General features: G+C 35.3%; 1 protein-coding gene across 2 annotated transcripts in view; it reads right to left on the bottom strand.

Annotated features, from left to right (window-relative positions):
• The window catches only part of MRPS35 (mitochondrial ribosomal protein S35), a 43,784-nt gene that overhangs the window by 15,133 nt on the left and 11,021 nt on the right, over positions 1 to 17,630 (bottom strand). Inside the window, exons 5-7 of one of the 2 annotated variants that reach the window (XM_029206329.1) lie at positions 12,722 to 12,861; positions 2,630 to 2,739; positions 925 to 994 (exon numbers count right to left, since the gene is read on the bottom strand). In XM_029206329.1, coding sequence (XP_029062162.1) covers positions 925 to 994; positions 2,630 to 2,739; positions 12,722 to 12,861 — 320 coding nt within the window. The remainder of the gene's footprint in view (positions 1 to 924; positions 995 to 2,629; positions 2,740 to 12,721; positions 12,862 to 17,630) is intronic. The other variant, XM_029206330.1, reaches the window with a different exon arrangement.

The following is a 17,630-nucleotide window of genomic DNA, read 5'->3' as shown; positions in this document are numbered from 1 at the left end:
ATTCAGTAAATAAATCTGTCTCACTATTGCTTCTACTTTGTTGTACCCTTAAAAGTCATGAAAAACAAATCTAACTCTTCTTTCATATGAAGTCCTTTGAGCATCTAAACAGAGTGACTCTTTCTCCAGCTACCCCCATTCCTTCAAATGTTCCCAACATGAAATGCTATTAAGTTCCATGTCTATGTTGGGCAAGCTTCAAAAATTTTAATATGTGTGCATATCTAAAATTATTTTAATTTTTAAAAATATTATATAAAACTGTGAGTTACCAAAACATATTAGTTATCAACTTTAAATGAGTTGATGCTCATTCACAGCAAAATCTTCCTCATAAATGTGTATATTTATACTAAAACTCAATAAATTTAGTCAGACACAAGACTGTTTTTATACTATTTAAATAATTAATTGCCCTTAATTGTCTCTAATGTATACCAGTGAAATGTTCACATGAAAGGCTATTTGATAACTAAGATTTTAATAAACATTTAAAGTAACTTTCTACAGAGTTTGGGAGCTTCGTTCTATAGTTTATTTGAATAACAGGATGAATTATATAGTTCAAGTAATATAGATGATGACCTCCCTTCCATAACATTGACAACTTTCACCTAAAGTCATACAAACAAACAAACAAAAGGTAAAAAATTCTGAATTTTTTAGCCTAAGTCAGAAACTCTGAACTTTAAAGGCATTTTAGTCATCTGATTTCTGAAGGTCCTCAGATGGACTGAATTATCTATTTCAAGATCCTCACTTTCAATGTCAGTAGGAGTTATCTATAACATTTCACATGTCCTTAGCTTAAATAGTGGTTCATTAAACACTCATCTGAGTGCTGGCTACACAGACTGTTTTGAAAGGTTAACATATCCAAAGTACAATGACAAAGTTATTAAACATTCATACACAATCACTTACCCAAGACTCATGGTATAAAACTGTTAGTAGATACATTGCATAATCATAATTCTGTCTCTTTAAGGGGCACCTTTAAAAGACAGAGAGAGGGAGGAAGTCAAAATTCTAAAAATTCAGTACATGGAAAAATTTGCAAAGTATACAAATACAAAGGATAACTCATATTCAGGAATTCCGTATCTGACTTAGGAAAATTCCGTTATTGGAATAAAAATGATCTATGTAGTTTATGACTTGAGGATATTGAACACTGATGTTATTTTTACCGTTATTTAGAGGATATCTTTGCTTTCATCACTAACAAAGTTACTTATATCTGATAATAGTTTTACACTATTTTTAATATGAATGTGTCCAATCCAAGTGTCCTTCACGATCTCAGGGCTAAGTGTCTGCGATGGTGTGAACATACCTGCTGAGTTCATTTAAAGAATACAGAGAGACTGATGCTAACCTAAATGTTCACCCTGATTTCCCCAGAGCTGATTCTTTTAAAAATGAGCTACACTACACAATGCTATAATTTTTTGCTATCATATTTAAAATGAAACTAATGACCTAATATTAGATAAAATTTCTACATAAATAAGAGCTGGCATTAACTTTTAGGCTAATAAAATAATATAGAAAAGGAAATAATTACTTCTAATTTCTTTAAATATAAAATTATATGAAAATTGACTTTAACTGGACTCTGTTTATTCTGTACTTAGGTTTAATAGTCCTCTATTCTATTAAGTTGTTACCATAAAACATACACACACACACACACACACACACACACACACACTGACACTTATAAACTTAGCAAAAAAAAATTATCAGAAACTTACAGAATTTCTAACAATAACATTTTAAAAGTATTTTTAAAAATTGCACAAACTAAAAACATAGCATTATTTCACATTCTCTAAAGCTAAAGCTAGCAAAAAGATATTATTCATAAATTTCACATTTATTTCTCCTATATGGTAATAATCTAAAATCACGGTTCCCAAGCTTTTCCCACCTCCACACTGTTGCCATCTCTGTATGTATGTCATGCTACTTCTTTATACCACTAAGAAGCAGAACATAAAACCTAATTGATATTGACACCTCCAAATGCTTTGAAATTAAGATAAGGAGGGAGAGAGGATATCTGCCCACTTATTTTTCTCTATATTTTGACATAATTTTGAAACAACCAAAGAATAATTCTAGAAATAAAATAACCATTTAGCAAAAACATACCAATAGCCTTTCTTTACCTCAAATGACCTAATTTATAAATTCATATACAATAAATTTAATACTGCTTTTACAAACTTCTACGCTAGCACTGAAATTCTGCTTATTTACAAAAATGCCTTGATAAATTAATTTCCATATTTAATAATTTTGATTTTGAAATATAAGATTTCTATACTTTGACTTTGCAGAAACCTGTTTAAGTATTACTCACTGGCAAGTCATTCTTTCGTTTCCGTCTAACATCTTCCCTGAGTTTTACATACACAAATATATTAAAAATAACAATTTAACTCAGCTAGGCAAGCCTCTCCATGCACATAAAGATCATAGCAACAGGAGGCTAGTGTGAGGATATTAAAAATATGAATGAGACAACTTCTCTGACCTAACAGGTTAATACAAGGACTGCCAGGGGACTGGAGGACAATAAAGCAACACATGTGACAGATCTGCTGAACTTTTCTTCCTTTACCTATCTGTCTTGATGGTAAGCACATCTGTGCTCTTGCAGTATCGATCTCCTACAAGTTTAATAAGTTTCTTCTTTGCGTGATCATCTAAATTCAAACTGGAAAGTTTAACCTTAAAAATACAAGAAAAAAAATTCTTTTAATTACTTTATAAACTTTGTATAATGAGAAAACAGTGGGAAAATTATTTATACTAACATTAAAAAAGAAACCAAAAGAAACTTTATCAAACTCCTTCCTTTACAGAATTAGTAATTCATAAGTATCATGAAGCCTGATCTTACTCATGGAAAAAAAAAAGCGGGAGCAAAGTGTTTGGAAGCAAACTTTCTTTGAAAGTTCTGGGCATTAGTACCTTTCCTAAAAGAACCAATGACATGTCTCTTAAATAAATGAAATGACAGTGCTTATGAGTATTACTAACTAGTAGAATTCAACTCAATTAGTGTCAGTAAAGCTGTTTATAAAAATAAATGGATGGGGCTTCCCTGGTGGCACAGTGGTTGAGAGTCCGCCTGCTGATGCAGGGGACACAGGTTCGTGTCCTGGTCCAGGAAGATCCCACATGCCGCAGAGCGGCTGGGCCCGTGAGCCATGGCCGCTGAGCCTGCGCGTCCGGAGCCTGTGCTCCGCAACGGGAGAGGCCACAACAGTGAGAGGCCCGCGTACCGCAAAAATAAAATAAGATAAAATAAATGGATGAAACATAGGGGCTTTAAGAATTTCTACCATGCAATTATGAGACCCATATCACTGCAACAGTTTAGGGGCTTTTATTTTATTTATTTATTTTTATTCTTGGCTGCACTGGGTCTTTGTTGCTGCGTGCGGGCTTTCTCTAGTGGCAGCGAGCGGGAGCTATTCTTCGTTGCAGTGCGCAGGCTTCGCATTGTGGTGGCTTCTCTTGTGGAGCACAGGCTCTCGGTGTGCGCACTTCAGAAGTTGTGGCATGCAGGCTCAGCAGTTGTGGCATGCGGGCTCAGTAGTTGTGGCTCACGGGCTATAGAGCACAGGCTCAGTAGTTGTGGCGCATGGGCTTAGCTGCTCCGCGCATATGGGATCTTCCCCATCCAGGGATCAAACCCATGTCCCCTGCATTGGCAGGCAGATTCTTAACCACTGTGCCACCAGGAAAGTCCCAGGGGCAATTATTTTAAAAGCTACAGATGTCTCGTGGAAGCTAGAATACAACATCCATGAAGGGTCAAAACATTTGAAATAATTCAGCTCAACATTTCTCAAAATGTTAATACTAGTCCCACAGGCTGCTAAAAAGAATGATTTCTTTAAAAAGGCTGTTTCTATTGAGTCCATTTAGGAAATGTTGAGTTAAATGGGTTCTTCACAGCAGGATTTCTTAGAGGAGGCAACATGTTAAAGAGCATGCTGAATTTCAAGATGCAGCATTGTTATGTAATAATTCCAAAATTTATTTAACCTCAGATTCTACTTTTCAAGGGACAATTCATGAAATTAGTCTTCCTTAAAACATATTTTGGAAAATGCTGGAATAAATGAACATACTTTTTAATTGGCAGAGAATTATGGCTTGGGCTGAAAAGTATTATCTAGAGATGAATAGGACTGATCCAGGAAAACAGGTTAGAGACTACAATACAGGTAAATAAGGTAAACAACAGACTAGTTTTCCATGGAGAGCATTAAGAATAAGCAAAAATCAGAACTGTATGAAAAGGTTAAATAAGATTTTGAAATCCCACCTATTTCTGCCCTCTAGCTTCAATAACCCTGCATTTCACTCAAGACAACCATAGCATAAGAGCTTATTTATTTTCCCACTAGACTGCAAACCCTTGAGAGTAAGAACAATAACTGTCTTGTTCCTGGCAATGACCTAGCACCTAAAAAGCATGCAACATATTGGCTGAATGAATACATAAATTTAAAAAAGGGAGGATATGTTGTTTCTTTTTTAAGCACAGTGAATTTTTTTATTTGGATAGAAAAAATAGGAAATAAAAAAATAAATATAAATGCACTCAAAGAACATTAGTAAGAACACTGATATTAAATATCAATCCCACAGGTAGGCATGTGAAATTACCACAGTTCCCTGAAAAGAATTTATGTCAACAACCAGTTATTAGCTTGATGGATAAAATAAGCAGTTTTATGATGACTCTGATTGTTAGCAATATGGAGAATTACCTATAAGAAAATCATAAAACGTACCTACGTTATGATTATAATTATGAAAATGTATGTATATCTGCATGCATACAGATACAGTACAGAGAAAGAAATAGATTTTACATTCAGATACTAAACAGGTAGTGATTTTCCCTTTTAAAACTCTTTCAATAAAATCATGATGTTTAACAATACATTTAAAAATTTACCATTTAAAAAATTTGTGTTCTAGTTTTTTATGTAAGAAGCAGTCAAAAACATGTGGCAGCAATGCTGATCATTACTGTGGCAATTGTTTTAAAACTCATTCTTCACATTAATATTTTAATGGTCAAAAATTATATAGTTTTATGCCAGAAGCTCATAAATATTGCGGAAACAGCTGTGCAGTGCACTCACGCCACCTGCTAGCACTCAAAGGCACTGCAAAATTGTAGTCTTTAACCTGGACTAGTATTCTTACATTTAAGTTGAGTGACATTTATTTGTCATTCTTTTTCCAAAATTCAAAAGAATCCTTAGGGCTTCCCTGGTGGCGCAGTGGTTGAGAGTCCGCCTGCCGATGCGGGGGACACGGGTTTGTGCCCCAGTCCGGGAAGATCCCACATGCCGCGGAGCAGCTAAGCCCGTGAGCCATGGCCACTGAGCCTGCGTGTCCGGAGCCTGTGCTCTGCAACAGGAGAGGCCACAACAGTGAGAGGCCGGCGTACCGCAAAAAAAAAAAAAAAGAATCCTTAGGCTTTACTTTTTTCAAGTTACTGTATTTTAAAGAGTCAACACTGTACTATGAACATTATCCCCAAAACAACGTTCACATTTCAAATCATAGTTATAGGTGTATCTTCAAATGTCTCATTTAAAAGAAGTACATAAATTGAAAAATGTCTAAATGTGTAAAATATTTTCTTCATTTACAAGAATATGCAGTTAATTAAAGAACTATGGTATTACACATAAGACAAGAATTGGGTTTGATGTCTAGATTTGCTACCTATCAGATAAGTGACCTTAAACAAATCATGTGATCTTCCTGTCTGTTTCCTCATTTATAAAATAGAAAGGATTCACAGAATTTTTGTCAGGAATAAATGAGATTAAATAGAAGAAAGCACTTTTTCTTTTTGTATTTTCTCATCTTTTTTTAAATTTTCTTTTATTTTTAACATCTTCATTGGAGTATAATTGCTTTACAATGGCGTGTTAGTTTCTGCTTTATAACAAAGTGAATCAGCTATATATATATACACATATATCCCCATATTCTCTCCCTCTTGCATCTCCCTCCCACGCTCCCTATTCCACCCCTCTTAAAATCCTATACAAATGTTATTTTAAATTCTGAACTACTTTTATGACTATCAAAAAAATATGATACCAACTTTCCTTCTCTGAATTTAAAATTTTGAGCATCTCTGAATATTATTTTATAATATTTGATTACCTTCACAGTACTGCATTAATTCATGCTGGACTACACATGGTTTAGTCTTACTGTTTTACCTACTTTTACCCTTGAACCACATGACACCAGTCTGGACACCACCCCTGAGCCTCAACCGTCAGCAGGTAGAGTGAAGAGTCCAGAAGGGCCGAAAGGAGTCAGGCAGAAGGGATACAAGGGGTCGAGGAAGGTATGGCATGGTGGCTTAAGACAAAAAGGAGACAAGCAGGGATGGCAGCATGATATAATAAGTGGTAACTGGTGGCATACTTTAAATAAAGTGTGAGATTATAGTACTGAAGACAAAGGCCCACAAAAATTAAGACCAAAAACATGAATTAGAATCTAGGATTCCTAGGAATTCCCTGGTGGTCCAGTGGTTAGGACTCGGCGCTTTCACTGCCTTGGGCCTGGGTTCAATCCCTGGTCGGGAACTAAGATCCCGCAAGCTGCACAGCACAGTCAAAAAAAAAAAAAAAAAAAAAAATCTAGGTTTTCTAACTCTGAGTTCAGAGATTTTTTTTTTTTGTCTTAAAACAGAGCTCAACTGTTTGCTGTTGCTACCATTATTATTAAAAAGAGGTAACATTTATTACGTTCTTAAAATGTATCAGGTATTATTATTTTATAATAGGGATACTCTATTAACCTGTGGAATGATATCAGCAAAGTGAATTTTAAGTTCTTTTTCTGTTTTCCTTTTGTTGATCTATATTTTATGAAATGTATACAGTAAATCTGTATTATCTTTTGTGATTTTCAAATATTTTCAATGTCTCTAAGTACATAAATATATTGCTATGATATTTAAACTGTCCTATGGAATTGAAAAAACACTGGAAAGCTTCATAAATTCATTTCATAAAGATGGTACAACCCTGATACCAAAACCCAAAGAAAGAAGATTACAAATCAATTATGGCCATATTACTGAAAATATTTCTAAAGCTTAAAGTTTGTCTATTTGTTAGCATATATTGCAAAGACGGTTGCAGAGATTTTCAACATATTTTTGCAGCACACTTGGAATGTTCCAATTTAAAATACAGATTACATGGAATGGAGTATGAAAATGAACTTTTTGTACTGTAAGGCCCCTCAGAAAGGTGGGCAGTCATCCTCCAGGATAGGTGAATCAGAAGTACATTAGTCAGGGCTCCCTGGAGAAATGGCTGGGAATGGTACAAGGAATATATAAAATGAGCTAGGAGCATTCTGTGGTGCCAAAAAATAAGGAAGTGTTTAAAAAACAAATGATGGGGCATGACAAAGGAGCAGAGGGGCCAGCTGAAAGAGTGCCCAACTACCAAAGATGAAACAATCTGAGCAACAAAATAAAGTATTATTGGACCATAATCCAAAGGATAAAGTAAAAATCCATGAATCCACACTGATACAAGTAAGTGACTGAGTAAATAAATGAATGGAGGAGAACAGACAAATACTGCACATAAAAGAACTCCAAATAATCTATATTTCTCCCTCGAGGCGGTGGAGCATAACTTCCATAAGTGTGGGCTGTGTACAGTGGCTTCCTTCTAAAGAGTACACTATGGAAAGGAAGGAAAAAAAGAGTAATTTTATAGTGGAGAAAACTGGCCAACACTATCTCAGCCAGGTGATCTAAGCTGCATCATCAGTGGTAAGTCATGTGAGGAGCCTATACCCTTGCTATGATGTGATGAGAACGGCACTTAACTTCTGAGGTTTTCCTCCCCAAAACACCTAACAATCTAACCATGAGAAAAACATCAAACAAATCGAAACTGAAGGACATTCTGCAAAATACGTAACTGGTACTTCTCGAAACTGTCAAAGTCATCGAAAACAAGGAAATTCTGAGAAACAATCACAGCCAAGAAGAGCCTAAAGAGACACAATGACTAAGTGTAATGCGGTACCCTGGATGGGATTCTGAACAAAAAAAGGACATTAGGTAAAAACTAAGGAAATCTGAATAAAGTATGAACTTTAATTAATAATGTATCAATATTGATTCATTCATTAGTTATAACAAATGTACCACAGTACCATAAGATGTTAACAGGAGAAATTTGGTGTGAATATGGCAAACTCTGTACTATCCTTGAAGCTTCTCTGTAAATCTAAAACTATTTTAAAAGTAAAAGTTTAATTTAAAAAAAGGTTCATGGGGTAAAACTGCACATAACTGCTGTGTGAAAAAAGACATGTGATGTGCATCACTACTCCGTTAACAAAGGTTTCCAATACTAACTTAGGAGTTAGTTACTAGGGCACATGTGCAATGGCATGTGGCATGTTCCTGGTAAGTGAGAGGAGGGATTTGATATTTCTCCAAAGCAACATGAGATTAAGACAAATAATCCTAAATAAAACATTATCACAGCAAATCAGTCAGTGGTAAAGTAAAAGAATAACGTACCATAAACTGATCAGGGCTCAGAAATGGTTCAGTAATTGAAAATTAATTAATATAATTCATTTCTTTAAAAATTCAAAGGAGATCATTTCAAAAATGCTAGTAAACTAGGAACAGTATACATCGTTAACATAGTAGGGATTATTATCTCTAAACTGAAATCCAATCTCAGAGGCTAAATACTAGAGGCATACCCATTAAAGTAGAGAACAGCACAAGGGACTACATAAACATTTTAGAAACTCTGTCTAACGCAAAAGACAAAAAGAAAAAACAAGCTATAGATATTTTAAAAGGAGAACTAAAACTACCATTAATTATCATTTATTTCTTAAGAAATCACCCAAAGAATCAACCAAAAAGTCCTAGCACCCCAATTTTGGTCTCCAAACATCAATGTTCACTAAAAGGTATCAGAGCTCCTGGAGAAATAGCTAATTCCAGGTCTGGGATAAGGAATATTCTATATAGTAAGCCTGGTCCACCTTGTGCCAGAAGGCAAGGAAATTTTCCAATGCTAATGGGCTTGTAATAAAAGGACATAGGAATCAGTTTAGAAGAGATCCTACTGGCCAAAGTTAGGACATACTTTGAACATCAAAAAGAATATGACTTTACTTGATCAAAATTTGCTGAATATACCCATCTACACATTACCTGTTCAAGGGAAAAGCAAAAAATGACAACCCATAACCTCACAATGGAAAGATTGGGTTGTCAGCCTCTTAACCAAGAGATCAATCTCAGCATACTAAGAATGAGGCAACCAGACTTTACGTGCCCTCTCATGTAATGCAATATAAAATACATAGCAACATCTATCAAGTATTCTTGTCAAAATAGTTTACTATAATCTAATCAGTCCCTTAAATCTAACTTCCACTTTATAGGAAACACAGGAGATAAGAGACATAAGGTAAATGACACCAGGATGCATGGAGACAAATTCAGAAGGTAGGAAGCGCTGCAAGGATAAAATTTCTGTCTCTTTACCATGTCTGTGTCATGATGGGGGTTGCAGCTTGGGGGAGCAGGAAGAGGAGGGGTGAGGCCCTTTGCTGTTCTAGATTTTAAAAGATCTAAGTGACATTTTAAGCAAATGTAACAGTGCTTGACTGGATCCTGGTTTAAACAAAAAAGCTATTTAAACATTTTGGTGAGACAACTGGGGAAATCTGAGCATGGAGTACACATTTTAGATGGTATTAAAAAATTACCGAAAATTTTATTAGCTGTATTAATTATACTGGAATTATACAGGACATTTTCATTAATTTTTAGAGATAACACACTAACATATTTTAGTATGAAAAGTCAGATATTAGTAATTTTAAAGTAAACACTTAAACCAAAAACACACAAATAAATACACAGGAGTATCTGTATAAGTGTATCAAGCACTCAATATTTTAAACTCATCAAAATATTAATTATTATTGATACAACCATGTGCCATGTGTATGGGTATTTATTATACTACTCTCTATATACATTTGGAATTTTTGATAAGAAAGGTTAAAAAACAGAATTTGGTAAAGTAGCCAAGTAAAAAATTAAAAAATAACTACACCATTTTTGACAAGGGTGTCAAAACAATTCAATGGGGGGAAAATAGTCTTTTCAACAAATAGTGCTGAGACAGATGAATATCCACATGCAAAATAAAGTTGGTTCCCTACCTTACACCATATATAAAAATTAACTGAAAATGAATCACAGACCTAAATGTAAGAGACAAAACTCTCAGAAGAAAACATAGGAATAAATCTTCATGACCTCGAATTAGACAATGTTTTCTTACATATGGCACCAAAAGCACAAGAAACAAAGAAAAAAAATGCATAAATCGGACTTCACCAAAATTAAAATTTTTGTGCTTAAAAGAACACCATCAAGAAAGTGAGATGATCAATGCATGGAATGGGAGAAAATATTTGCAAGTCATATATCTGATAAGCAACTGGTATGAAGAATAAATAAAAAACACAACTGAAAAACAAGAAGTCAAATTACTCAAAAGATGGGCAAAGAATTTAAAGACATTTCCCCAAATAAGATATACAAATGGTCAATAAGCACATGAAAAACTGCTCAACATCATTAGTCATCAGGGAAATGTAAACCAAAACCATAAAGAGATACTTCACACCCATTAGAATGGTGAAAACTATAAAGACCAACAACAATCATTAGGGAGGATGTGGAGAAATTGAAACCCTCAAACACTGCTTATGAAACAGTGCAGTCACTTTGTAAAACAGCTTGGTAGTTCCTCAAAATGTTACACATGGAGTTACCATACGACCCAACAATTCTACTTCTAGGTATATAGCCAACAGAACTAAAAACCTATGTCCACACAAAAACCCGTACACAAAGGTTCACAGCAGCATTATTCATAACAACCAAAAAGTGGAAACAACTCAGATGTCTACTGACTGATAAGTGGATAAATAAAACATGGTATATCCATAAAATCAAACATTATCTGGCAATAAAAAAAATGAAGAACTGATACATGCTATAACAGATGAAACTCTGAAAGCATTATACTAAGCCAAAGTATACATACTGTATGATTCATTTATAGGAAATATCAATAGGTAAAGTAGATTAGTTGTTGACAGGAGCTTGGGGGTAGTGAAGAGCAGGGTAGAATGCGGATTGACTGATAATGGGTATGGGATCTCTTTTTATGGTGATGAAAATTTCTGGAGTCAGGCAGTGGTGATGGTTGCACAACTCTGATATACTAAAAACTACTGAGTTGTAAACTTTAAAAGGATGAATTCTACAGTATGTGAATTATATCTCAATAAAGCTGTTACTAAAAAGGAAAAAGAAGTATATAAGAAATCAGTATACCATCAAAATGGGCAAAGGAGAAAAAAAATAAGCACTTTACAAAGGAATACATTCTCACCTTCATTTGAATTCAAAGGCATACATATTTTAAACATAAGATATATTTTACCTATCAAGCTGATAGGTAATAATAATATCTAGGCTGGTGAGAGTACAGGAAAACACGCTTTCTCACAATCTGCTGGTGTTGTATTTGTTACATTGCCTGCAGGAATTTTATAATATATAATCAAAAACCTTTCACAATATACATCAAAAATCTTCAAAAGATCTATATCCTTTGACCTAACTTCTCATTTTAGTAAGTTATCCTAGGAACATAATCAGGATATATACAAATATTAATCTCAAGAATATTATATTTTTCTAATAAAGAAAACTGTTAGAAAGCCTAAATGTCCCATGATATGGGTAATTTAAATAAATTATGGTAGATCTACGCTATAGAATTACTTGTCTCTCCCACTTCAGTCTCAGAAAAGGACTGTCTGAATTGATCAGTGTTGCACCCCTAGCCTCAAACATTGTCTTGGCAAATTAACAGACCCTCATTTACACACTATTCATTAAATAGTGTTTAATAACACTATTAACATTAAACAGTGTTTAATAACATTGAAAATTTTAAATCCACATTGTTAAACAAAATTTGAGCAACTAATCAAATATAGTATCATCCCATTAATATACACAAAGGCTGACTGTCTATATACTAAAATGAGCTCCTGTAGTCAACAGTGGTTATTTGAGTGATGGAATTACAGGCAATTTTATTTATTTATTTATTAGCTGTTGGGGGTAGGAGTTTATTAATTAATTTATTTATTTTTGGCTGTGTTGGGTCTTCGTTTCTGTGTGAGGGCTTTCTCTAGTTGTGGCAAGCGGGGGCCACTCTTCATCGCAGTGCGCGGGCCTCTCACTATCACGGCCTCTCTTGTTGCGGAGCACAGGCTCCAGACGCGGAGGCTCAGTAGTTGTGGCTCACAGGCCTAGTTGCCCCGCGGCATGTGGGATCCTCCCAGACCAGGGCTCGAACCCATGTCCCCTGAATTAGCAGGCAGATTCTCAATGACTGCGCCACCAGGGAAGCCCCAATTTTATTTTATACTTAAGAAAACTTTTATATTCTCCAAATTTCTATGATAAATATGTGTCAGTTTTATAATCATGCATACAAAATACTATTATAAAATAATATGTTCCAATAATTCTTATTTTTAAAAAATTAACTCTTACCCTTAATGTCACTACTCGTGCTTTGGGGTTTCGAACAGATGGTCCCGCTGATACATAACCAGCTGTGTCAATTTCAATTGGAAAATGCTTCCTGCACTTCTCATCACTGTCTAATGCAGCTGGCCACTCGGTGCAAAAATCTGAGAATTAAAAAAAATTATCTCATTTATAGTTTTGTAAGTAAATTCTCCTTATAATGTATGCTAACCGACAAAATCAAATTATTGAGGGAGATCACCTTTCAAGATACATGAAATGAAACATGAAATGAAAGAACAGAGTCTCTTCTGCACTTATATATACATCATCATCCTGCATGTGTCCCTTTTCTTCCTAAGTGAATCCTATTTAGGGAATTAAGGGAATGATTTGGATAGTTCAGGTTTGGTGGGGAGCAGTTAAAAGGGAGCTATAGACTTGATGGAAGTTTATTATAGCTTTGCACATATCTGTTATGAGAGTTTATTTCCTCGCCAACTAAAAGCAAGCAGTTCATAGTGCCCTGAGAATTACTGTTTTTGAAAAGGCAATAGATAATATTAGTTCACACCCAAATGAAGGTTACTAAAAATCAGCTGAAGGGAAGTGAAAGAACCTCTGAAAAAACTCTAAGAGGGAACTGCCTGGAGGTCCAGTGGTTAGGACTCGGCGTTTTCCCTGCTGTGGCCTGGGTTCAATCCCTGGTCAGGGAACTAAGATCCAGCAAGCCTCACGGCACAGCCAAAAACAAAAAAAGAAGCTCTACTGAGATGTGGTCAACCTTCTTTCAGAAACTGAGTTCAATAGGGCCTCTAACTATAACAGGTACAAAAGCCTCGATCACCTTTAAATGATCCTTCCAGTAATTCATGTTTCTTCGATGTGACTTCTGAGCCACTGGGGCTCAGTGGAAAAAGGAACAGACTTGTCCTCACCTTCAGGCAAGACAGATAGCCTAGAGAGGAGTGGGTCTGGGTCTGAGACCTGGGCTACAACCGAAGTTCCAAGCACTGAGAACACTGCTCACAGCACAGAGGTGTAAACTCAGGCCTCAAATGAAAAAAAAAATCTTTAAAGGAAAAGAGAGAACTCCCAGCCTCCCGCAGCTATCAGTACTACTAGTATTGAGGGACTTCATAGGTGGTCAGCTGATTTTATTTTGCCCTATTCCTATCAAGTTAGTGTGGTACAGGGCTCTCAGCTTGGGATGAAAACTTCTGGCATTATCAGGTTCCCCTCAATAGAAACCTCATTTCCTAAATAGCCTCATTCTAAGAAAAAGTAATTGGTTTCTTAGGTCAAACACATTAGACCCCATGGATCCGTGCTTTCTCCAATAACATTTTCCCTCAGCTAACAACTTTCTTATAATAAGCACTATATTTAGCTCCCATTTAGGCTTTAATATCAGTCAGCAAAAATGTCACTCTGGATTACAGAGACTTTCCAAGATCTGGGACTAAATATGTGTTAGCAAATTAAGTATAGCTCACACTATTCCCTAAAAACTGTGTTTAAGAGATCAATACTCACACACTTTGAGGGGAAAGAAATATCTTTGCCATTAAGAACATTTTGACATTTAAGTAAAATGAACAGAGCAAAATTACTGGGGTTAAATTTCATTCCCATTATGAACTAATTCCAGTTTCCTGTACTATAAGATGCAACACTGCCAGGCACTTTATAAGACAGACTAGTTTGGGGAATTTTATGAGTTACTGGATTTGTACTGACTTTTTTTTTTTTTAAACTTTGGGTAAGTCATTTCAATCACCAGATGATAATTACAGCTTTTAAATTAAATTACCTGATTATATGTTCAAGAAAACACAGCCAACTGAAAAGTACATAATAGACCCCTATTAGCCTTTTATTCATCTGATAGGTAGAGCAACAGACTAGACTTTAGAAGACCTTGGTTTTTACTTAACTTCTGCCACGACTATTAAAGTTTTGGTAAATTACCTAACTCTCCTGTGCTTCAAATTTTCCATTTGCAAGTTAGATACAAAATCTGAACTGACCTACTTGAAAGAAAACTCAAAAGAAATATTTGAAAAGCCTTTGAGTTATTTGGAAGATACAATCTAAATCCAGAAGCTGGCAAAAGTGTAAAGGCAAAATTAAGGAAAGATTAAAACATTCACTTAAATACTGTAAAATATAATGCTACTCTTCTAAATATGCTGTATGAAAGCCTTTCATTTGAAAATTATTAAGTATTTTAGAACTACCTCATTACAATGACCAGTTTCTAAATTATAAATGCACATTTTAAAATATTGTTTAAAAAGGAAAAATACTGAATTTATCACAGGGTAATGCATTTGGTAACTGGCTTTACAAAGGACCAAAACATGATATATGATTTGCGTCATATGGGGCACAAATGTGCAACGGTGATCTGTGTCAGTCTAATATCAGGCTAATATCAACAAATATAGAAACATACAAAGGGACAGAAATGCATCATAATGTCCCAAAACAAAAGACCACATAAATGAATGAAAATAGTAAGAGATTTTTCTTCCCTCATTTCAAGAGTAAGGTTATTATTCCTACTTTTTAGCCCTCTTTTTAAAACCTCTTTATTTTCTCTTCTTCCTTATAATTTTCAGTGGAAGGCCCTCCCAGAAGCTCAAATTTCATCATAATCATGTTCACTAACTTATTTCTCCTTTTAGCATAATCAGGCTACCTGTGAAGTTTCCAGGTTTCATTTTCTTTCCTGAAAAGACTTAACAAGTATACTGAGCATGTATATACATCACCTTTAAATCAGCATACATTTAAGACTTCAAAGGTACTAACTCTTGCATTAAACTACATAATCAATAAGTAATAGCTACAAACCTAAAACAACTCAAATTTGCTTACCTATAGTCCAATACAACTAGAACAGAAATTGAATTGGAATATTGTATATATTATGAACCATGAACAAAAAGTGCTCTTTGCCTTTACCTCCATTTATGTGGGAAGAAGAAAGATGGTATAGTACAGGTGAGTAAAATCTCTATTTACAACTAGCAATCAACAGATATTGTTGAAATTTAACAAGTCTAGAAATGGAGGTATAATCATATTCAGGTGATTAGTTCCATTTTATATATATCAAACTATACATATAATTTACATTTACATATACTATGTATAGAGTGTATATATATTCTTTATTTATGTGTTTAAAGAATATATAAAATTATACGTGCGCGCGCACACACACACACACACACACACACACACAAATAATAAGACCTAAATAATGACTAAAAGAGAACACGTCTGGAATGAGGGGCCAGGGAGGGAAAGAAGCAAGAGACTATTACTTTTCATCATCAGCTCTTGTACTATTTAATTTTACCGCAAGTATATATCACTTCTAATTCCTTTAAAATTTTGAACAATTTCTTCAGGATAACCCTTTTCTGCAAAGTATCCCATTACTGGCCCCACTGACTATTCAGCTACTCAGCATCCTTCCACACTATCTTCAGTTTGGGCCATATTGATTTGCATCTGTTGTTAACACTCTACAACATTTTCTTCAGCCTTTTTATGTATATGATTTTTATAATTCAACAATAAGTCCCTAACCTACCTGAGCAAAGATTATGGTTTCTGATCCCCAGAACTTATTCAGCAGATAACTGCAAGTTTGTACTCTTTGAAGATCTCCCTTTTTCCTCCACTCCTCAGTCCCTGGTAACCACCACCCTAACCTGTTTCTATGACCTCAGATTTTTCAGATTTCAAATATGTGATAATTATATAGTATTTGTCATGCTGTCTGACATATTCCACTTAGCATAATGCCCTCAAGGTCCCTCCACATTGTCACAAATGGCAGGATGTCCTTCTTTCTCGTGACTGAATAATATTCCACTGTTCGTGCGTGCGTGTGTGTGCGCGTGCGCGTGTGCCTGTGTTTGTATACACCACATCTTCTTTATCCATTCATCCATCCACCGATGAACACTTAGGTTGTTTCCATATCTTACACAGGCCTCTCACTGTTGTGGCCTCTCCTGTTGCGGAGCACAGGCTCCGGAAGCGCAGGCTCAGTGGCCACGGCTCACGGGCCCAGCCGCTCCACGGCACGTGGGATCTTCCCGGACCGGGGCACGAACCCTTGTCCCCTGCATCGGCAGGCAGACTCTCAGCCACTGTGCCACCAGGGAAGCCCTGTTTCCATATCTTGACTGTTGTGAATAATGCTGCAGTGAACATGGGAGTTGAGATATCTCTTCAATATTGTCTTCATTTCCTTTGGATACATACCAAGAAGTGGGATTGTTGGATCATACAGCAGCTCTATTTTTAATTTTTTGAGGACCCTTCATACTGTTCTCCACAGCGGCTGCACCAATTTGCATTCCTACCAACAGTGCACAAAGGTTCCCTTTTCTCCACGTCCCCATCAACACTTGTTATCTCATCTTCCTGAAGAGTCATTTTAACAGGTACTGTGGTTTTGATTTTTTTTTTTTTTTTTTTTTGATTTTGATTTCCCTGATGATTAGTGAAGTTGAGAATCTTTTCATGTACTCACCGGCCATTTGTATGTCTTCTTTGGAAAAATGTCTATTTGATTCTTCTGCCCATTTTAAAATCAGATTGTTTTTTTACTATTGAGTTACATGAGTTCTTCATGTATTTTGGATATTAAGCCTTATCAGATATATGATTTGCAAATATTTTCTGCCATTCCACAGATTGCCTTTTTATTTCACTGATGGCTTCCTTTGCTGTGCAGAAGGTTTTTAGTTTGAGGTAGTCCCACTTGCTAGCTATTTTTGCTTTTGTTGCCTTTGCTTTAGGTGTCAAATTCCAAAAAATCATTGCCGAGACGAATGTCAAGGAGCTTACACCCAATGTTTTCCTCTAGGAGTTTTATAGTTTCAGGTCTTATGTTCAAGTTTTTAAT

The sequence above is a fragment of the Monodon monoceros genome, unplaced genomic scaffold, assembly GCF_005190385.1.
Source record: "Monodon monoceros isolate NGI ecotype Baffin Bay Population unplaced genomic scaffold, NGI_Narwhal_1 Super_Scaffold_6, whole genome shotgun sequence".
Classification (NCBI taxonomy): Eukaryota; Metazoa; Chordata; class Mammalia; order Artiodactyla; family Monodontidae; genus Monodon; species Monodon monoceros.
Note: the sequence above shows the minus strand (reverse complement) of the source record. Positions and strands in the feature narration are given on the sequence as shown.